The sequence below is a fragment of the Elephantulus edwardii genome, unplaced genomic scaffold, assembly GCF_000299155.1.
Source record: "Elephantulus edwardii isolate Elephantulus edwardi_28Jun2011 unplaced genomic scaffold, EleEdw1.0 scaffold00033, whole genome shotgun sequence".
Classification (NCBI taxonomy): domain Eukaryota; kingdom Metazoa; phylum Chordata; class Mammalia; order Macroscelidea; family Macroscelididae; genus Elephantulus; species Elephantulus edwardii.
The window spans coordinates 20,589,447-20,610,386 of NW_006399783.1; the positions used below are offsets into that span (position 1 = coordinate 20,589,447).

A 20,940-nucleotide genomic window follows, 5' to 3' on the forward strand; every position below is an offset into this window, starting at 1 on the left:
GAACCTCACCATCTTCAAGTTTTTTTGTTCATTGTAGAAGACTCAGCCCAGCCCTCAGTACAAGAAAGTAGACAACAGTGACTTGTATGAGGTCCTGCTGTGGACTACATCTTCAATAATGGGAAGGACTGTAATACATTTCCTTTTGTTATTATTTTGTGTGTGTGTACTGTCAAATTGGATCTGACTGGTACCAGAGGAGATTCCCCTCCTTCTCCAGCAGAGCATCTGGTGCATTCGAGCCATGTACCTCTGGGATTGCAGTGCAGCTTCTTGCCACTGGGCCACCAGAGCTCCCTAATACATTTCCTTTTAATTGTAACAAGAAACTTCAGCCATGTTTACACTAACACTTGTTCCTTCAGAAATGCTTATGCTTCCAAGTCCCCAAAATATGCCTTCGGAATTATGGGGGGGGGGGGGTTGACCCTTTCTGACTAATTGTCTTTCAGGGGGAAAAAACTCTAAAGGAGTGTAGCATTTATTGCTACAGATGTTTAGGTGCATTTTTTTACATAAATTAGAATCTAGATCCTTCAGACATTTCTGTCTTGCAAAATCTATGACAGGTCTAGACATGACAAATACAGTACAGCCAGCCAGTCCAACCTGTCTTTGGTAGAACTGCTCAACTTTTTTTTTAACCCCTATAAATAAAACTAAGTGCATTCCTTGCTTCTCTGAGCACCTAGCAGCAGGAGTAAACTCTGTCTCAGCTGGCATATCACCCTGTATTTGCCCCTCTAAGAAACAAAACACAACCTTGATGGGAAAATGCTTTGTTTTCAAAGAAAAGACTGGAGGAAGTTTAACTTGGTAAGTGACACCGGCCAAGTGGTCCCAGAAAGAACTAGGTGTCTTGATGTTTACACAGCAGGGAAAGGGGCTGAACCATGATTTCACAGTGCACTGATTTTATTTACAAATCACAAGCCACTTAAATAACCTGAAGATGCACAGGGTGTCCCGGGCAGAAACCTGGGGTTCAAATCAGCCCTCCTCATTTCTTTCAGCCCATTACTGCCTCCGTTCCATGGGCCAGCACAGGCAGGTACCACCTCTGATGCCATGGAGACCTAGGGCAGCTCAGACATCTGACCACCCAAGCCCAGACAAGAGCTGGGTCCAGTCTCTCCGGAGTTTAGTTTTCCCCAGCCCAAATGGGCGATGACTCAGTGATGACAACAGCTGTAGAAGTAGGGGTTTGCCTTCTGGCCTAGATCCACACCCTTGTCCTCTGTCAAAGTGAGAGATGGCAGTTCAGCACTATTCTGCTGGAGGAATCAGGTAACTTATAAAAGACCTCACATGCCAGGGGCCTACAGGAAATCTCCCCAGAGGCTGGGGAAGCGAAGCACACACCTGTCATCACCTGGAAAGCAGCCACACTGACGTAATCCTCTGCCACTTTCTGGAAAAGCTCGTCTGGCAGGAAAAGGGAAGATCACTGAGGGCATAAAGCCAGCAGGCCTGGAATCACCCAGTAACCCAGCCCTTAAGGCCCTCTGTGCTCCCTCAGTGCCCCTACTTGTTCTGCTGTGAGGTCCTAGGGCAACACTCACCCACACTCTGGCCAGTCTTGCTAGATGTCTCAAAGAGCTGAGCTTTGATATCTGTAAAAAAAAAGTGACTAAATCTTCATACCTGAGAAAATGGGTACAAATGAGGAAATCTGGGCCCTTAGGGTTTACAGAGCCCAGAACACTTAAGGGATCTGCCACTGTAGCCAAGCATCCACTTCCCTCCCCCATCTCTTGGGGACTGAGGAGCAATACTGTCTGCATAGTCCTGGACATCATGGAAGTCCACTCGCCGACGTCGCCGGTCTTCCTCTAGCAGGTCACACTTGGTACCACACAGGTAGATCTGGCAGCCCTGGGGTTGAAAGGTAAGGGTCAGGGGAAAGAACCACTAAAGACCCAGTCCTTGGTCCCCTGCCTAGGTATGGCCACCTACCTCTTCTAGACTTTGTAGTTCTTTCACCCAGAACTTTGCTCTCTCAAAGCTGCTGCTGTCTGTGAGGTCTTTGGGTGGGATGTTCAGGAGACACAAGTCAAACACTGGTGTCTAATAAATCCACGCTGTCTTCTGCCTGAAAAACCACCATCTCCCTCTGCCGCCTACCGCCCTTACCATAGCACACGATTGCAGCCTTGGCACCCCGATAGTAGATTCTGCTCATGGCTTCATAGCGCTCTGAGCCGGCTGTGTCCTGAAGGGCAGGGGAATGCTCAGCTCTAGCCCAAAACTACCACCACATTCTCCAGACCCCATTTTCCACTGAAACTGTTCCAGAGAATTGGCGTGAGGATCTAAGGAAGCCAATGGTGAAAAGGACGCTAGCCTTCTCTGAAATTAATCTTTTGCCAAGGGACTTACCCAAATACCCAAAGTCACTGTCCGGTCTCCAACGGACATCACCTTGGCCACGAAAGCTGCCCCTATGGTCTGCAGTTAGGAAAAAGAAATGAGAGCCACGAATGCGGGCAAGTCCCTTCCCACCCGTGCGCAATCCTATGGATGCACTCACATTCTGATAGGGCCCCACTAGGAAGCGGTCGTGCACGTATCGCTCCACCAGGCTCGTCTTGCCCACGTACTCCTTGCCCAGCATAACCACCTTCACGTCCACGCGCTGCCCGCTCATGCTCCCGGGGCCGTCTCACCCACGTCGAGGTCCGGGGCAGGAACAGGAGGCAAACCCGGATCTCCGTTGGGCCCAGCCAGCGCCCAAGCCTCCGATCCCCACTGCCAGCGCCAACCTGCAACTCTTCAAACAACGCGACGGGCTAGAGCTCCTGTGGCGGCCTCGCACCTGGACGGCGTTCTAGCTCTTCGGCCCTAGCTTCTTCGAAGAGATTAAGACCTCGGGCAGCCTTTAAGCGGGGCAGCGCCCTCAACGGGGCTGCACGCCGCCCGTCCGACTGAGGCGCCACCGAGGTTTAGCTTCACAACCAAACCCGGCTCCGTACAGAGATTGCTCCAGCCCGTACCGCCGCGACTCCCGTGGGAGAGAGCGAGGGGGGTGGGACCACAGAGGTCACATGTCAGGAGCGCCGGAAGTGCTATGTCTGCGCCGGAAGTGGAGCACCTCCTGACCACTCCTCATGGCGGCGGAAACTTGGGCGCGGTACGGTGGTGATTGAGCGAGCCTGGCCGGCTGGCGCCGAGCTCTGGCCTGGCCTCCACGTCCTCCCCGGGCTCCGCACTCCTAATGCTTCGCGGGTGTTGAGTCCTTCCCGGCCGGGACAATGGTGAAATATTTCCTGGGCCAGAGCGTGCTCAGGAGTTCCTGGGACCAAGTGTTCGCCGCCTTCTGGCAGCGGTACCCGAATCCCTACAGGTACGTGAACCTAGGGAAAACCACCTTTCCCTCGCTACTGGGGGATCGAGGAGTGGGCGACCTCCAGATGAGAGAACCCAGAAGAGTTCGACATGGTCCTGGCGTGGCTTCCTTTACGCCACGCTGACCTTTACCCGGGAACTAGCCAGGCCTTCACGGTTCTGGAAGGAGAGCTGGGTCTGGAGGGTGTCTTATGTGAGTCTTGGGCTAAAATCTAGCGTTAGAGAAACGAGAAGAGGCGGAGGCACAGGAGTTGGAAAGATATTGGGGTAGAAATCTGGTATTGCCCTTTTCCCAGTGGCGCAATAAATATTGAGGCCTGGCCCTTGTGGAAGGCCCCAGAACCCTGGTCAGCGAAGGGGCTGGAGTTGGAATTTGACCTGGGGATAGGTTCCTGGAACTCCAGTTCAGGTCTGGGCCACAGCAAAGATTACTCTGCAAGATTGCAGTTAGGCATGGCCCGTCTGGGCCAGGAGGCTGGCAAAAGGGAATAGCACCAGCGGATATCTCCTGAGGGTCGCCTTCTGCCACCTCCAGCAAACATGTCTTGACGGAAGACATAGTACACCGGGAGGTTACCCCTGACCAGAAACTCCTGTCCCGGAGACTCCTGACCAAGACCAACAGGATGCCGCGCTGGGCTGAGCGATTGTTTCCTGCCAATGTTGCTCACTCGGTGTACATCCTGGAGGACTCTGTTGTGGACCCACAGAATCAGACCATGACCACCTTCACCTGGAACATCAACCATGACCGGCTGATGGTGAGCTGCCTCCCCAAAAAAACCTAATATTCCTCAGGTACTCTTCTGGTCTGAGACAGGTCTCGGTTACTAAAATGTGATGATGAGTACAGCTTCAGATTATTTTTTCAGCTAGTTGATCTCTTAACCCATACTAATTGTAGAGAAGGGCAGTGGTACCTGTATACAGAAGGGTTTGGTTTTTACTGCTTTTTTCCTCCCTTTCTTTTTTGGATTTTTTTTAAAAAAAAAAACAAAACAAAACAACAACATCATACAAAACACTCAGCACTATCCCTGGCACACACATAGGTGTTGACCAAATAGAATTGGTACGGATGGAGGCAGTGGTTTTCAAGACCAAAGTTCTTTGAGCCCCGTAAGAGTACCTTGGGTCTTCCTGGGAAGCTCTTGAGCTTTTGGTCCCACTTTGATTAATATAATAGATTTCTAAGATTTCAGAGAACAGACTTCCACATATATTTTACTTGCCTTAAAATTTTCTCGAAAGCATTTTTGAAAGCACATAATTTTAAGGAAAATTCTAGGATTATCTTTGCACATGTAAGTACCCCAAAAACTTTCCAAGAACTCTTATTCTCAGCTAAGCCTTACAGTAAACGGGGGAAGTGGGCATTGCTTTGTTGTGCAAAGAAGGAAATAAGGTTCAGAGAGAGGAGCTTTGATTCTACAAGGTCACAGAAGGCGCAGACACTCCACTGAGTGCCTTTGCTCCAAATTATCTAAAGTTGTCACCAAAGACTATCAAGAGGGCATTCCTCTGAGTAAGAAATGTCCTCAGTTGTTTCTCCTGAAAGTACTACCCCACTTTGTTTAACAGAACTTTGGTGTGTGAAGACAGGCTAAAAAAAAAAAAATTAAAAGGGTTAGGGGGGAAAAAAAAAAAAAAAAAGGGTTAGGGTGGGGCTATAAGGCACTTGGCCTTATTGTTAACATGTAGACCTTACTAAGTTGGTCTATGTTTTGTTAATGTATATTTCCACTGTAATAAAAAAAAAAAATCATACTTTCAAAGCAAGACCAAACTCCACCCCTCTTCTTCCTCTCCTACCCAAACAAGAGCCCATATGCCTTTAAGGTTGACTGGTTACAAGTATCAAAATGGAAGATGGCCTGTGTGCACACGCACCCACCCTTGGGTTTATGTGTATACACATCTTGCTGTCCATAAATGCAGTTCTTCCGGGCTGCAATAAGAGGAAGCAGATTTTTTTTTAATTGTATCCCCTTAAGAAAAGAGGCACGAGATCAAGATTATGTGTGCCTGATGGCAAAAGAAACAATTATAGCTCCCCTGACTCCCTGCATAGGTGGTGGAGGAACGCTGTGTTTACTATGTGAACTCTGATAACAGTGGTTGGACCGAAATCCGCCGAGAAGCCTGGGTCTCCTCTAGCTTGTTTGGTGTCTCCAGAGCTGTCCAGGTGAGCAGCCTTGTAGGAGCTGCTGGGGCTCCAGTACCCATGTTATTTGACCCAAAAGGGGGGGGGGGACACTTGTCAGTGGGTAGCTTAGCACTTCTCTTATCTTTTGTCAGGAATTTGGTCTGGCTCGATTTAAAAACAATGTGACCAAGACTATGAAGGGTTTTGAATACATCTTGGCCAAGCTACAAGGTGAGGTCCTGGGCCCCGTGCGGGGGGTATCTTCACAGGGAGAAATTGGGGGGTGGGGAGGGCAAGTCTTAATTCCATCCTGGCATGTATGGAGCCTGGGTCTCTGTTCTACTCTCAAGCTTGAGATTCCTTTGTACCACTAGACTGTTGTCCCATTTCTAATGGGACCTGATCCAGAGGAGAGGGGATGGATGACAAGGTGGGTTGTCTTGTCATCTGAAACAAGCCCCTGGCCCTTTGGTATAGGTGAAGCCCCTTCTAAGACACTTGTTGAAACTGCCAAGGAAGCCAAGGAAAAGGCAAAAGAGACAGCACTGGCAGCTACAGAGAAGGCCAAGGACCTAGCCAGCAAGGCAGCCACCAAGAAACAGCAGCAGCAGCAGCAACAATTTGTGTAGCCATCATCAGCCCTGCACAACCCTTTTACCACCACCATCGCACAGCAGACAATCCAGCTCCAACCCCCTAGCCCCAGTGTGCTCTGTTAAAAATCAACATCCAGCCCTATTTCTTGCCTAAGAGATAGGCTAGGGCAAGGGGTAAGGGTCTTGTTTGGCATCTACAGAACAGCAAGCATGTCATCCATGGTCTGTGCTGATTCTGCATATTCCTCCCATTTGGCAGCTGAGGCACAGAGAGGCACAGACTTGCCCGGGTCAGTGTACAAGTGAAGTAGGAAATGCTAGACTGTAAGCTCCGTGAGGGCAGGGATCTGTTTGCTCTCTGATGTGTCCCAAGTATTTGGAATAATACCTAGTACGTAATCGGCACTCAATAAATAACTTGACTTCGGTTAGTCCCAGCTCTGCAGTCCAGGATTTGGTTCAAGTCTTGACTCCATTGTTTCCTGAGTTTGGGCTTCAAGGCAGGTTATACCCCTCAGCCCCAACAGAGGGAAGAACTGAGTCTGACAAGTACACTACCTGTCTTGAGATAAGCAGCTCCTAGTTCTGCTTTTCCAGCTTAGTCTGTGGTTGGGATTCCCCATTCTCATCAGATAAAAAGACACAGGAAATTGTTAAAACAGACTTTTAATGAAAATAAAATCTGTTGCCAATGGGTTGATTCCACTCAGCAACCTTACAGAACAGAACTGCCCCATAAAGTTTCCAAAGCTGAAGTCTTTTTTTAATGGGAGCAAACTGCCACATCTTCCTCCTGTGAACTGCTGGTGGGTTCAAACCCCTGATTTTCACTTAGCAGCCAAATGCTTAACTACTATGCTACCAGAGCTCCTTATTAATGAAAATACTGTATAGTAACTGGGGCACAGGCCAAGGGGCCTTGCCCTGGTAGAAAAGGTGAGGTTCTAAGGGGCTTCCTGCCATCCCCCACCTCTGAGGGCAGCAAGACCAAGTGCTTCAGAAAATGCCAGGGCCCAGCCCTAGGCTGCCTGCCCTGCAGGGTTTAGGGGTAGTCCTATTGTGTCCCTTCCCCTTGAGGACTATCTGGTCACCAGCCCAGGGTTGGCAAGGAATACCTATGTACACAGGTCCTTTTAGTCCATTACAAGTGGTGACTCCAAGCAGCCCTTGAGGCCTGAGGAGGACTCTTGCCTGGCTCGGTCAACCCACCTGAATGGAGGGCAGGGTCTGCTCAAGCAGCAAGGGTCATAGCCAGGCACCATCGCTGTGTGAGTAGCTGTGTTCCTGGCCAGCACTGAAGCCCTGCAGGAGTTCTGCCTTGCCCCCAAACACCAGGCTCTCCACATCCACTTCCAGTTCCTCTAAATAGAGAAGATTCCATCAGAAGAACTGGCCACACTTCTAGCCCCTCTGTCCACATCCTAAAGGCACTAACCTGAGTCAGAGTCCCAGCGCTCAGAGGAGAGACCAGAGGAGTCTAGGCTATCTGCCCGGAGCCGCTCCCGATCCCTGGAACCAGCTGGTGCCTGAAGCTGCAACAGTTGTTGCTGTAGGCTCTGTTGTCTACTACGAAGCTTCTCCTTCAGCCGCTGAGCCCGCCGCTCTTGTTCCTCCAGCTTCTGTGGAGCCCAAAGGAGCAAGGGGCTAGAGCCTCACCCTACCACCTGTCAGCAGCAAGCCATGGCCCACAGAGAAGCCCCATGTCCTCCAAGGAGCCAGGCCCTTCACAGCTTAGGTGGCCTGTGAATGTTATCAGGAATGGGAGGATGGGATGTAGGTAGTACTGTGGTCTCAAAGGCAGAGTACTCCAGTATTTGGGAATAGGACCTGAGGCTGTGGGGAAGAAAACGGAGAACTGCTAACTGCATGCTTCAGCGCGAGGAGGCGCCCTTTTGCTAAGTGCTGCCAGGTCTCCCAATTTCTTTAAAAAGCTAGAAAACAATTTTTCTATGTCAAAGCTGTAAGTAAACCACTTGATACAAATTTTTAGAAAACTGCAGACCAAAGGTTATCAGTTTGTAACTTGGTGCAACCCTCAAGGACTAAAACCAAGGGTCCTCCTGACTGAGCTGTCAATATTCAACATCTCCATTCAACTCAGTCTGCCCTGAAATCCCAAGGCCTGGGAGGCCAGAGGGGCTCATCCACTCCATCATGAGCCCAAGTACCACACTTCTGCAGAACCCTCAGCAAGCAAAGATGGGGACAACTGGGTCAAAGTGGAGCCCTTGAACTCAACAGAGAATAATGAACACACGAACTGGCCAGGGAGAGATGGAAGAACTACCCAGGTGGATAATCCAGCTTGCTTTGTGGGGATAGTATGACAAAAACAAAGCAAACCTGTGGCAAGATCTGAATGATCTTTGAATTACCCAAAAAGTCGGATATTAACAGTCCTATCCAAACATTCTGAGCAGATGTATGTGCTACAAAGATCATTCTAGGGTAAGGGAGAAGCCAGAATCGAGCCTAGAGAGGAAACAGGTATAAATGAGTCCCCAGATCCTCCCATTGGTCGAGGGCCACAGAGAACCAGGCCACACATGGTCCTTGTGAAAAATTACCAAAAGGGAAACACACAGCCCTAGAGCAGTCAGGGTTGGGGGAAAAGCAAGTGGAGGGCAGAACAGGGCACTACCAGGAGGGGGAGATGGAGCTAATGAGCTGTGTATGGGGGAGGGGTGTCACCAACGGCAGCAGGGGTGTATGGTGGACACTGAAGAGCACCAGCAAGCAAGGACCACTACAACAGGAGCTGGCACAGATTTATCTCGTTTTTGTTTTTTATTTTATTATTTTTTGTGCATGTACCATCAAATCAGATCTGACTGATAACAGTCTTCTCCGGCAGAGCATCTGGTGGATTCAAACCGTGTACCTTTGGGATTGCAGTACAGCTTCTTGCCACTAGGCCACCAGAGCTCCCCAGGTTTATATTGTTATTTAAGGCCTAGTAACACCTATGACTCAGAGTAGGGTGGGGCAAAAGTGGGATACTGTTCCTAGCTCTTCCCCAGGTCCCGCCAGGGTGTGACTCAACCACAATGAAGAAAACAGGCACCCATGGGACAATATGAAAGGCTTCCACTGGTGACATGTCGATCACTGTCAGAGACTTCTATGCTAGAAGACAGGTGTAACAAGGGTTACAAGCACCCAAGACAAGCACAAGTTGTACCCTTCTCCACAAGTTCAAGATGGATGACCACTCATCAGCAGAAATGCCTCCCCTCTCTTGTCTGGCTGCCTCATCAGGTGCCTGCCTTTCAATTTTGTAGCACCATGGAATGTCATTCCATACCTCACTTGTCTACTCCTGAACTTGCACTAAGTGGTAAGGGCCCCCTCGGATCCTCCATCAATACACCTGTGGTCTAGAATAGCAGCTGGCAGAACATATGCTCAGGAAGTATTTGAAGAAAAAGAATGCTCGTGAGTCAGGGAGTCTGGACCTGCCTCTCATCAGCTGTGTTGGCTGCTGGGCCTTCATTTCAGGCCTGTCAACTGACATCTCCAGGGCTGACTCCAGCCTGAGTCAGCACCCCTGCTCCTGTCCACCAGAGGGCGCTGAGCCAAATCCAGGCAGGAGCAGGACCCTGTACTACTGACACAATTCCTCTGTCCTTCTCCCCACCCCCACCCCCATCTCTGGAGCAACCTCCCAGAGTGACATCAAGACTGACTGTCCAAAGCAGAAGGGCTTGAAGATTGGGAGAAGGCCAAGGACCATCCCTCCACAGTCCAGGCTAGTTCTCAGGAAAGTCCAAAGAAGGTGACAGAGCCAAACTTTCACAGCTGGAGTCTAAGTAACCATCTATGCCATATATAATAATAACTGTAGTAGTGGCCTAGTGGCAAGAAGCTGCACTGCAAAACCAAAAGCATGCAATCACCCACTGCTCTGCAGGAGAAGGATGGATATCTCCTTCTGGGCAATTTACTGTCTCTGAAAACCCCCTGAGGGTCAGCTATGGGTGGGTTCCGACTAGACGGTACACAACTTTACTAGTTAAAAATGTGTCTTAACCCTAGGTTTTACTCTTCTGGTTTGGGTTTGGTACCCCTCCTCATCACTGCCTATCTAACAAGTATGAAAACTAAGTCTAGAAGCACACAATTGGATTATGACTTCAGGCTGTGTTGCTGAATCTAACCCTCTTGGCATTCTGGCAAGCTAGTTCCAGACATAGTGGTGGCTCTTACCTGGATGTGTACCCTGGCTCGGCGCAGAAGGCTCAGGGTCGTATATCGGGCACAGTCCGTCCCCAGGGGCATCTGCTGCTTAAGCTGCTCCAAGCACCTCTTCAACTGGGCCCTCCTGCAGGAGAAGGGGTCTGGAGGGCAGTGCCAGCCCTCATTGTGGCCATGGGGATGGCAAGGGAGGGGTAGTCAAAGGAAGCAGTTCCAGGGCCTTGTGCTTCAGGGCTGGGACTCACCTGCGCTTCTCCAGCTCGTTGTGCACAGACCTGTCAAGGCCAGAATGAAGATTAAGGAGGTTAGCCACCTAGTAAAGTCTGAGGCACAGAGCTTCTGGCAGGGGTAGGAGAGCCAAGCAATGGTACCCAAATGCTAAAAGGTCTGTCCCCTAGAGCTGTGGGAGTCCAAGGCTTCTGATGCATTCATTCCGGTTTGATCCTCTGCTGATCATATGCTAGACAAACTAAATCAGAATCAACATCTTATTTAAAAATCCCCAGGTAGACCTAAGAGTCACTTGAATCTATAAGAATCACCCAGAGATCTTGTTAAAATTTAGATTTGCACGCACTATCCAGAGTAGAAATGCGCATGCTCAGCAACGGAGTGGGTCTAACCAAAATTATCACCTAGAAGCCCTGTTCCAAACAAGGCGCCCGCCACCCGGTCATCAGGGGCTTCCTGGGCAGAAAGAAGGGACATAGGCATTGACCTCAACTTTTCCAAGGAGCGTAGAGGAAGGCGCATTCAAAATAGGAGGGAATGGTATGTTCAAAGGCAGCTGTGCCATTTGCTTTGTGGAATGGAGGAGTATGAGTGGACAAGGGCATAAAACTGTTCACAGTTCTAGTTCTGGCACATCAGAGGTGCTTAAGAAATAGTGTTTCAATGAAAGAAACGATACTCATTTAGAGAGTGATGGTAGGAAGAGGTTAGCGAGTGCGGATAGTGAATGCCTCCCAGAGCAAGGTACCTGGCCCTAAGAGGCAATTGAAAGGAAGTAAAAGGTAGAGGAGGCACCAGCAGCGCCCATCCCCCGCCCCGCCGCCCCCTCGCCCCCGCTCTCCTCACCGCCCAATGTCCAGCCCGCCAGGGGCTTGGTGGGTTCGCTTCTTCCTCCGATGGACAGGGCCTGGACTGCGGTGCGGGCACAGAGACGCGTAGCCATGCTCAGCCTCTGCCAGAGAGAGAGCCCCCCGCCCGCGTCAGGCTTTCGGCGTCAGAGTCATTTCCCAATCCTTCCCTGCTCGACCACTCGCGGATCGCTCTGGGGTGCGTGCTGAGTGCTGGGGGAACCTTGAGGCGACAGGGCTCGGGCCAGGCATCTTCCGAGTTGGGAGACAAGTCCAATCCAGGCCCATGTCAGTGAGGCCGCCGGCCCGAAGCCCGGACTGGGGCTCTTCCTTACCTCTCTCGCGGCGCTCCAGGTACTCGGCCGCCTGCAGCAGGACCTGGATGTTGCTGGCCACGGGTTCCATGTCGGCGACAGCTGGCAGCGGGCGGGCCAGAGGCGCCGGCGGCGGAGCGCGGCAGCACTTTTGTTACAATATAACTGACACGGAGCAACAAACACAGGGCCCGGCCCCGCCCCCAGCACGCCCCGCCCTGGCCCCGCCCCCGGGACGCCCCGCCCGCCGCTCACCCGCAGCTAGGCTGCTCGCCGTCCCGGCTGGTCCAGCTTCCAGTTTTGAGCCCAGCCCGTCCGCGAACCTCTGGCCTTGGGAAGCTGAGTCGGACTCATCTCGCTCGTGAGCCCAGGCCGGGAACTGAAGGCCGCAGGGATTGTGTCCCGGACTACGCGGATCATAAAATGCCCGACCAAGAGAGAGCCAAACGACGAGCCCTCCGACGAGACCTGGCCCGGCCCCCGCACGTGGGCGCTGAGAGGGCGGGACTATATCGCGCCCACGCCCATTGGCCTGTGGCACGCTCGGCGGCCCGATTGGTTGACATGGGGCCCCGCCCCCTCCCTCTGCTGGTCAGCACATTCCGGCGGGAAAAGAAGCAGGTTTCAAATTTGAAAACCAGAGCTGCAGGGGCGGGGGCTGAGCGGGGAGAAGTGCGCAGGCGCAGGGGAGAGGTTGCCGGGTCCGCCTTCTGCGCTCTGGAAGCTCTCCTGGAACCTGCTATCTGCGCTTCCTAGGCCCAGGCCCGCTAAGGCCCTACGTACCGTTAAGTAAGAACAAACCCGTCCTCGGGACCTCTAGGCATCTCCACATCCTGAAGAAAGTTAGGATTAAAAACAAGAAAGCTAGGATAACAACTTTCCAGGACGCACGCAAATCAGAGTCATCAGTGCAGGCATTCTTTTCGATCACAATTTCTTGGCTATGTGTGACTCAGAAAACACTTTGGTCGAGTCTTGGCGGGTCAGTGACATAACTATGCAGCCCCAGTTCATAGGAGTTGCTGCTGTTCTCTGAGAAGGCAGTGTTGTTAGACACGGGCTTCCTCCTCACCGAGAGCCCCCCAGTTGCCTTACTCTGAGCCCATGTGTAATGTCCGAACCTTCCAGAGGCTGACCAGCAGATGTGGTCACACCTGTGGAGCATAGTGACAGTTTGAGGCTGGAGGAAGGAAGATGAAAGGAGCTGTTACAGGGTGGAGCATTTACTGTGAAGATTAAGTTGAGGTTTGGCTGAAGTTAAAAGTAAAAATAGAAACAGGAGTTGGGGTGGGGGGAAAGGATGGGATGCAAGGGAGTGAGTATCGTTTCATTCCCTGCATAAACACAAGGTAAAAACAAGACATGGGATAGTCAGCTTTTAGTCCGTGCCTGTGCAGAAACCCTTAAGTTTCCCTAAATGTCACTTCCAGAGGAGTCATTGATATGTTCAACCTCAAACTTCTGCTTGGACTACACTCACCAGCTCATCCACACTCAGTAAACATTTTCTGAGCACCTATGGGATGTCCAGAGCCAGGTCCCGTGTAGGCCTGGGAACTAGGAAATGCAGGATTCACAGCCTCAGGGGTAAAGAGGGTGAGATACCATAGTCAGACGAACGTTAGATACAGCTTTGCCAGGTCCTCGCCTGGAAGGAAAAAAAAATCTTGAGGACATGTCCCTTAAGGAGGTCAGAGGAGTTTTTTCTGGGTAAATGCATTGTTTTGATTGTCTATTGCTGCTGTAGGGAACTCCGGTGGCCTAGTGGGTAAGGACTTTCACTGCCAAGCCAAAGGTACTTGATTCAAAGCCACTAGATACTCCAAAGGAGAAAGACAGACATTCTCCTCTCATGTGATTTATAGCCTCTGAAAACCCACTGGAGGGTCAGTTATGAGTGGATTTTGACTCTAGGAAACTTAACAAGGACTATGCTACTGTAACAAATAGCACAAGTGGGCAGCTTTCAAGAATAGAAATTTCATTTCTCAGCTATTCATAAGGTTGAAAGCTGAATTGATGGTTTGGCTCTAGGGAGAAAGCTTTCTTTGTCCATTTCAATATCTAGTAAAAGACAGGCAAAATCTCTACTAGTTTCCAGTTGTTGTTAGGTGCTGTCAAGTTGACGACTATGAAAAACTGATCTGACCCTTGTCCTATCCTGTGTCATCCTCATCATTTCTGACATACTTATTAGATGCCATTAAATCAAGACTGTATGAATATCAGAACCTTGCTCTCTTCCTTCAACCACCTTCATGATCACCATGCTCAAGCCCATTGTTGCACTTAACTGAACCAATCCATCTCCTTGAGGGTTTTCCTATTTTTCAGTGACCTACTTTGCCTAGCATGATGTCTTTTTTCAAAGGTCTGACCCCTCATGACAACATGCCCGGAGTTTTTCTATTGTTTTTTTAGTTTAAGATTGTTTTTTGTGTTTTGGTTTTAGGGTGTGTTTTGTTTTGGGTTTTTGTTTGTGTGTTTGGGGTTTTTTTTTTAAGTTTCTAGTAACTGCTAACAATGCTTGAAGTTCATCTGTGTCTCTTCAGCTTGCACCTGTGTCTAATTTGCTCTTTTTATAATGCACCTATAGGTAAGTATAGAACCCACCCTATGAAAGTATAACTTCATTAGCATAAAGAAAGCCATACTTCCTCACAAAATAACATCTGTAGGAATAAGAGCAGGAATTCCAAAACATATTTTGAGGAGACAAATCAATCTATAACATTCCACCCTTCAGCCTCTCCAAATTAATGAGTTTCCTGAGGTTGGCTCAAGATAGAGCAGGGTTCAGAGCTGCTGTACATAGGATCACTATGAGTCACAAATAACTTGACAGCACATAGTAACAACAACGTGAAAAACGCATTTATCCCATCACATTGATGAAGAGGTGTGAACTGTACGTATAGAAGGAATGTGAAAGAAATTGAAACTAAAAGTGCATCATGGGTAGACTGAGGTAGCATATGTGTCTAACATAGAGATTGCATGGTGAGAGTTTACACTGAAGGGGCTAGAAGGGCCTAAAGCAGGTAGAAAAATTCCCTGAACCTCTCCCTCCAGTCAGTTATGCTTGAAGAAAAGAGTGACAAAGCTTGTGGGTAAAAGTGGTAAAAGTCTAATTTTATATTGCTCGAGTCAGTAGCCATAAATCAAGTTGTACACAGGAGACTCAGGAAGCCCAATGTTGAAGCTGGGTTTTCCTAGGAGAGGCAAGGTTTAAATTGAGATCTGATGGAGGAGAACTGTCAGTGGAGGAATAGCAAGAGATGTAGTTGTTATGTACTGATGAGCTGCCGGTGACTCATCGTGACCCTATGTACAACACCTCTGAACCCTGCCCTATCCTGAGCCAGTCTCACGGACTCCAACACACCTAATCCCATTGCCCCAGTTATCATGTCAATCCATCTCATATGGGGTCTTCCTCTCCTGTGCTGTCCCTCCAACCTTCCAAGTATGATGTCTTTCTCCAGGGGCTGGTCCCTCCTGGCTGTGTGCCAAAAGTATGTGAGAGAGAGCTTAAAAATCCTAGCCTCCATGGAGGAATCTGGTTTCACCCTCTCCAAGACAGATCTATTTGTTCTCTTGGTGGTTCATGGTATGTTCAATGCTCTTCTCCAGCACCACAGCTTGAAGGCATCAATTCTTCTGTCATCCTTAGTCATTATCCAGCTCTCTGATGCATAGCAAATAATCATGAAGACCGTGGCCTGGATTAGGTGCACCTTGGTAGTGATCCTGAAATGGGAGGAACAAGGCAGGGTTGAGAGAATGTAAAGGTGAGGAAGCCTCTGAGGGGCCTGACAAGGTGAGTCCCTAATGCCATGAGAAGGAGTCCAGGTAGGGAACATGGAGGCAACAGTCAGCATGGCCTTTGATCTCCCTCACTGAATGTGGGATGGGACCACCAGCTAAGGAGACATAGGAGTTGGTACCTCCTGGGAAGCAGGGTGAGTGGAGAGAACAGGGTGTGGACCAGGGATTTGGGGCAGTGGGGCTCTGACACCAAACCTTGGGTGCTCCACTAGATCTAGACAAGAATGGCAGTGAGACCTGAAAGTCTGAGGTCTAGAACTCCCTTGTGAGGTCTAATGCCAGCCCTCAGTCTCACCAGGAGCAGCCCACCCTCTGAGTTTTGCTTCCCAGATTTCTATCAGACAAATGCCCTCCAGACTAGAAAGCTTCTAGGAACTGGCACATGCCTGTGCTAAATAACTCCATTCGACCAGTTTACCCAGAAGAGGATATCCTAGAAGGCTTAGGCCTGTCATTAGCATAGAATGGGACAGCGAGATCCCAAACAAGTGGCAACACGCACAGACTACCTAGAGAGAGAGGAGAGAAGAGACCTTTCTGAACTCTCTCTACATGATCACCACCAGGGGTGCATGGCGGCAGTCTCCAACTCGCTTCCAACTCACAGGGATCTCATGTAAAATGAAACACAGAGCTGCCCAGTTCTGAGCCATCACCACAACTCTTACAGATCAAGCCTTTGTACTCCACAGGGTTTTGATTGGCCTATTTCAGAAGCAGATCACCAGATGTTTCTTATTAGTCTGTGTTCTTCTAGAAACTGTGTGGAATTTTGTTCAGGATCCTAGCAGCTCGCAAGCCTCCATGTTCTTCTGCATTGCAGTTGTTAGGTGTCTTCTAACTCATAGTGGCCCCATAACATAGGTTTGAAACTTTGCCTGATCCTGCACCAGTCACACAATCTCTGTTGCACTTAAGCTCATTGTTGCAAGCACTGTGTCAAAGTGTCTCACTGAGGGTTTTCTTCTTTAACTCTCCATTTGGCAGAGTATGATCATCTTTTCCAAGGCTAGTGCCTCCTGATGACAGGTCCAAACTATGTGAGATAAATCTCACCACTCATGCCTCTAGAGAGGACCGTGCTGCACTTCTTCCAAGTTAGGTGTATTTGACTTTTTGGCAATCTATGGAATATTCCTTTTTCATTAACAGTCCATTAGAAACTGGGAGCCTCTTGTTTAAAGCAGTTGGGACCCAGATGGAGAGCCTTTTTTTGATTAACAGTCAGTTAGGAGCTGAGAGCATCTTGTTTAAAGCAATTGTGACCTGGAAGGTGGGACTTTTTCCTTAATAGCCGGTTGGGGGCTGGAAGTCTTATTTAAAGCTGTTTGGAACCAGAAGGCAAGCTTTTCTTGTGTGAAGCACTAACAGCAAGGCTTTATCTAAGACTTCCATCATTAATATCTACTTGTAGGACCTAACTTCAGTGTGTCAGCCCTGAGTCTCAGCTAGAACACTTTCAGTGCACTCCCAGGAGCACATGGTATCACATCTATACAGACTTCAACTAGATCTGGTAACGTAATATGCTTATGCCTTATTTACTATTAGAAGTACAACACTAAGTGGTCACTTTCTTGTATTTGGGGAATACATCATTCTAATTAGTATAGCACTTTCTGTCAGTTTGCTATACTGAGATAACTTGTAGATTGCTTTAATACTGAAAGCCATGCCACTGCTGTGTCAAATGCCAACAGGGTCACCCATGGTGGACTGGTTTTAGTAGAACTCCCAGATTAAGACAGACTAGGAAGCAGAATTGGCATCGACTTCTTAAACAGACAGCTTCTGAAAACCCTATAAACAGTAGAAGAACACAAATAGTTATAGTATTAGAGGTAAAGCCCAGATTGGCTTTATCAATCAAAATGAGGAAAAATAATGGCAAACATCCATTAATAATTGGAACATGCAGTGCTTCAAACAATAATGCTGGAAAACTAGAAGTTGTGAAAAAAGAAATAGAATGCATGAAAACAGACATTCTAAGCATTAGTGAGATGAGATGAAATGAGATAAATTAATTTTGGACACTTTGATTCAGACAATCACATAGTGTTTCTCAATTCTGGGGATGAACACAGGAGAAGAATGATGTTGCATTCATAGACAAAATGTCAATTTCACGTTCTAGCCTGAAGTATAATGTTGTGAGTGATCAGATATTAGCCATACAAAACACAAGGAAGACCTGTTAATGTGACTATTATTCAAATATAGGCTTCTACAAATAAAGCCAAAGATGAGGAAATTGACAATTTTTACAAAATCTTGCAGTCAGAAATTGACCAAACATGCAATAAAGATGCATTAATGATTATTGGTGACTGGAATACAAAAGTTGGAAATAAGAAATGGTAATTGGAAAATATGGACTTGGTGGTAGAAATGAGGCTGGAAATAGAATGATTGAATTGTGTATTTTCAATTATTTATTCATGGCCAATATATTTTTAAAAAAAAAAAACAGAAATAACAAATTTACACATGGGACTCACATGAGGGGCTGCATGGGAATCAGACTGTATCTGTGGAAGGAATTGTTGGAGAAGCTCACTATCAGCAATCAAAACTAGGCCAGCATTGGACTGTGGAACAGATCATCAATTAACTCATGAGCAAGTTCAAATTGAAGCTGAAGAAAGATAAAACAAGTCCACAAGAACCAAAATATGATCTTGAGTCTATTCTACTAGAATTTCAAAATCATCTTAAGAAAAATTTGAAGCACTGACACCAATGATCGAAGATTAGAGGAGTTGTGGGATGACATCAAGTGTATCATGCATAAAGAGAGCAAAAAGATCATTTTAAAGACAGAAGAGGAAGGGAAAAAATGAAATGAATGTCAGAAAGAACTCTGAAAATTTCACTAGAGTATTGAGAAGCCAAAACAAAGGGGAAAGATGAAGTGAAAGAGCTAAACAGAAATTTTTCAAAGGGCCGCTTGATAAGACAAAGCAAAGTATTATAATGGAATGTGCAGAGAGCTAGAATTAGAGAATAAAAAGGAAGAACTCGCTTTACATTTCTCAAGTTGAAAGAACTGAAAAACAAATTTAAGCCTTACATCACATTACTGAAAGATGCTATGGGCTCTATGAGGAGGAATGTGACATCAACAACCTGTGTTATACAGATGATACAACCCTGTTTGCTGAAACTGATGAGGACCTGAGACATTTGTTGCAGAAGGTCAAGGACTGAACCCTTCAATATGGATTGAAGCTCAACATCAAGAAAACAAAGATTCTCACCACTGGGCTGATTGGCAGCATCATGATAGATGGCGAAGAGATTGAGATTCTTAACAGCTTCAACTTGCTTGGCTCCACAATCAACACTCTTGGTACTAGCATCCAGGGAATCAAAAGAAGAATTGCATTGGGAAAATCTGCTCTCAGAGATCTCTCCAGAGTACTGAAGAGTAATGATGTTTGTCTGGAGATTAAAGAGTGCTTGATCTAGGCCACGGTCTTCGTAATTGCTTGCTAGGCATCAGAAAGCTAGACAATAACTAGAGATGATAGAAGGAGAATTGATGCCTTTGTGTTGCTGGAGAAGAATATTGAATATACCATGGACTGCTAGAAGAACAAATACATTCATCCTGGAGAGGGTGAAGCCAGGCTGCTCCTTGGAGGCAAGGATCTTAAAACTCTATCTGACATACTTTGGACATGTTGCAAGGAGGGAAAAGTCCTTGGAGAGGGACATCATGCTTGGAAATGTGAAGGGACAGTGCAAGAGAGGAAAACCCTGGTTGAGGTGGATTGAATCAGTGACTGGGGTAATGAAGGTGGTGGGTATAGGTGTGTCAGAGACAATGAGGTTGGCTCAGGATAGAGCAAGGTTTAGGGCTGTTGTACATAGGGTCGCCATGAGTCAGATGACACATAACAACAAAAACAACAATGGATAATATGTTGAATGGTCCAGGAAGCATCAAAAGAATATGGAGAAAAAATAAATAAATAAATAAAAGAATATGGAGGGAATACATAGAGTCACTGTACCAAAAAGAACTCACTGACACTGAAAATATCAGGAGGTATCATAAGCCAAGAAGTACCATCAGGAGAAGTCAATGGTAATGAAGAAAGAAGTTGAAGCTGCACTGAAGGCATTGGCAATAAATAAATAAATAAATAAATAAGGCCCCCAGAATTGATGGGATACCAACTGACATATTTCTTCTAACAGATGTAGCCTTGGATGCTCTCATCAGTCTATGCCAGGAAATTTGGAGAACAGCTGTCTGGCCAACTAATTGGAAGAGATCCATATTTGTTCCCATTCCCAAGAAAGGTGATCTTAACAGAATATGGGAACTATAAAACAATATCATTAATATCACATGTAAGCAAAACACTGCTGGAGATTATGAAAAATGACTAGAATGGTACATAAATGAGGAACTGCCAGAAGTTCAAGCAGGATTTAGAAGAGGTCATGAAGTAGTGCGAGAAGACCTTCACCCTGAAACCCACAGCGTCCCTTTTCAGCAGGAAGTAGCTAAGAGAATACGCCATCCCCTTTTCCTTATGACTCAGGGTGAAGTCTCTCTCAGGGAGGAGTGATAGGGAATGGCAAAGGACACAGTGACAAAGAAGATTAATCAGAATTGGCTTTGACAAGCACTGTGACATTTGGACAAGAACAAACTGGGAGGAGGGTAGAGAGAATAGTGCAACAATGAATGAATGGAAACCCAAAATCTCTGTAAATGTTTATGAAAATTAATAAAATATAGAAAAAAAAGAGGTCATGACACCAAGTGTATCATTACTGAGGTCAGATAGATCCTGGCTGAAAGTAAAGAATACCAGAAGAATATCTATTTATGCTTTATTGACTGTGCAAAGGCATTTGACTGTGTAGATCATAACAAGTCTGGCTAACATTAAGAATAATTGGAATCCCAGAACACTTAATTGTGCTCATGTGAAACCTAGATCTAGACCAAGAGGCTGTTGTGCAAACAGAGCAAGGGAACAGTTGTCATTATGTGCCATCAAATTGCTTGTGACTCATAGTAACCCTATGTACAATAGCTCTGAAACCTGCCCTATCCTGAGTTAGTCTCACTGTCTCCAACACGCCTACCCATATTGCCCCAGTTACTGTGCCAATCTATCTTATCTGGGATATTTCTTTCCTGCTCTGTCCCTCCACCCTTCGAAGCATGATATCCTTCTCCATGGTATATTAAGACTCTTTTCCAGCACCACAACTCAAAGGTATCAATTCTTCTGTCTGTCATCCTTGGTTACTGTCCAGCATAGGAAGTAATTGCAAAGACCATGGCCTGGATTGGGTGCACCTTAGTCTCTAGATTGATGTCATTGCTCTTTAGCATTCTGGAGAGGTCCCTGACTGCAGATTTTCCCAGTGTAATTCATCTTTTTATTTCCTGGTTGCTGGTGCCAAGAGCA

At 47.5% G+C, this 20,940-nt stretch overlaps 3 protein-coding genes across 3 annotated transcripts; 1 reads left to right on the forward strand and 2 right to left on the reverse strand.

The window, feature by feature from the left end:
* Nucleotides 1–898: 898 nt before the first annotated feature.
* Nucleotides 899–2,815, reverse strand: RAB24 (RAB24, member RAS oncogene family). Its single transcript, XM_006884392.1, has 8 exons — nt 2,531–2,815; nt 2,380–2,448; nt 2,134–2,212; nt 1,957–2,024; nt 1,776–1,875; nt 1,563–1,613; nt 1,363–1,425; nt 899–1,237 (listed from the first exon to the last, which is right to left on the reverse strand). Exons 1-8 carry the CDS (start codon nt 2,645–2,647, stop codon nt 1,173–1,175), a joined length of 612 nt encoding a protein of 203 aa, XP_006884454.1. The 5' UTR covers nt 2,648–2,815; the 3' UTR covers nt 899–1,172.
* A 248-nt stretch (nt 2,816–3,063) lies between these two features.
* Nucleotides 3,064–6,120, forward strand: PRELID1 (PRELI domain containing 1). Its single transcript, XM_006884393.1, has 5 exons — nt 3,064–3,343; nt 3,881–4,106; nt 5,417–5,530; nt 5,644–5,727; nt 6,007–6,120. Exons 1-5 carry the CDS (start codon nt 3,252–3,254, stop codon nt 6,118–6,120), a joined length of 630 nt encoding a protein of 209 aa, XP_006884455.1. The 5' UTR covers nt 3,064–3,251.
* A 1,212-nt stretch (nt 6,121–7,332) lies between these two features.
* Nucleotides 7,333–11,821, reverse strand: MXD3 (MAX dimerization protein 3). Its single transcript, XM_006884394.1, has 6 exons — nt 11,696–11,821; nt 11,359–11,464; nt 10,527–10,556; nt 10,294–10,408; nt 7,523–7,706; nt 7,333–7,448 (listed from the first exon to the last, which is right to left on the reverse strand). Exons 1-6 carry the CDS (start codon nt 11,763–11,765, stop codon nt 7,333–7,335), a joined length of 621 nt encoding a protein of 206 aa, XP_006884456.1. The 5' UTR covers nt 11,766–11,821.
* Between the last annotated feature and the right edge of the window lie 9,119 nt (nt 11,822–20,940).

What these genes read in the sequence shown, in the direction of transcription:
- MXD3 (XM_006884394.1), bottom strand. Translation starts at nt 11,765, where the DNA reads ATGGAACCCGTGGCCAGCAACATCCAGGTCCTGCTGCAGGCGGCCGAG. An exon ending in GGCGGGCTGGACATTGGGCG is followed by an intron (nt 10,557 to 11,358) that starts GTGAGGAGAGCG and finishes TGGCCTTGACAG; the next exon opens with GTCTGTGCACAACGAGCTGG. An exon ending in GAGCCAGGGTACACATCCAG is followed by an intron (nt 7,707 to 10,293) that starts GTAAGAGCCACC and finishes TGGGCTCCACAG; the next exon opens with AAGCTGGAGGAACAAGAGCG.
- RAB24 (XM_006884392.1), bottom strand. Translation starts at nt 2,647, where the DNA reads ATGAGCGGGCAGCGCGTGGACGTGAAGGTGGTTATGCTGGGCAAGGAG. An exon ending in CAGTGACTTTGGGTATTTGG is followed by an intron (nt 2,213 to 2,379) that starts GTAAGTCCCTTG and finishes CCTGCCCTTCAG; the next exon opens with GACACAGCCGGCTCAGAGCG. An exon ending in AACTACAAAGTCTAGAAGAG is followed by an intron (nt 1,876 to 1,956) that starts GTAGGTGGCCAT and finishes TTTCAACCCCAG; the next exon opens with GGCTGCCAGATCTACCTGTG.
- PRELID1 (XM_006884393.1), top strand. Translation starts at nt 3,252, where the DNA reads ATGGTGAAATATTTCCTGGGCCAGAGCGTGCTCAGGAGTTCCTGGGAC. An exon ending in CGGTACCCGAATCCCTACAG is followed by an intron (nt 3,344 to 3,880) that starts GTACGTGAACCT and finishes TGCCACCTCCAG; the next exon opens with CAAACATGTCTTGACGGAAG. An exon ending in TCAACCATGACCGGCTGATG is followed by an intron (nt 4,107 to 5,416) that starts GTGAGCTGCCTC and finishes CTCCCTGCATAG; the next exon opens with GTGGTGGAGGAACGCTGTGT.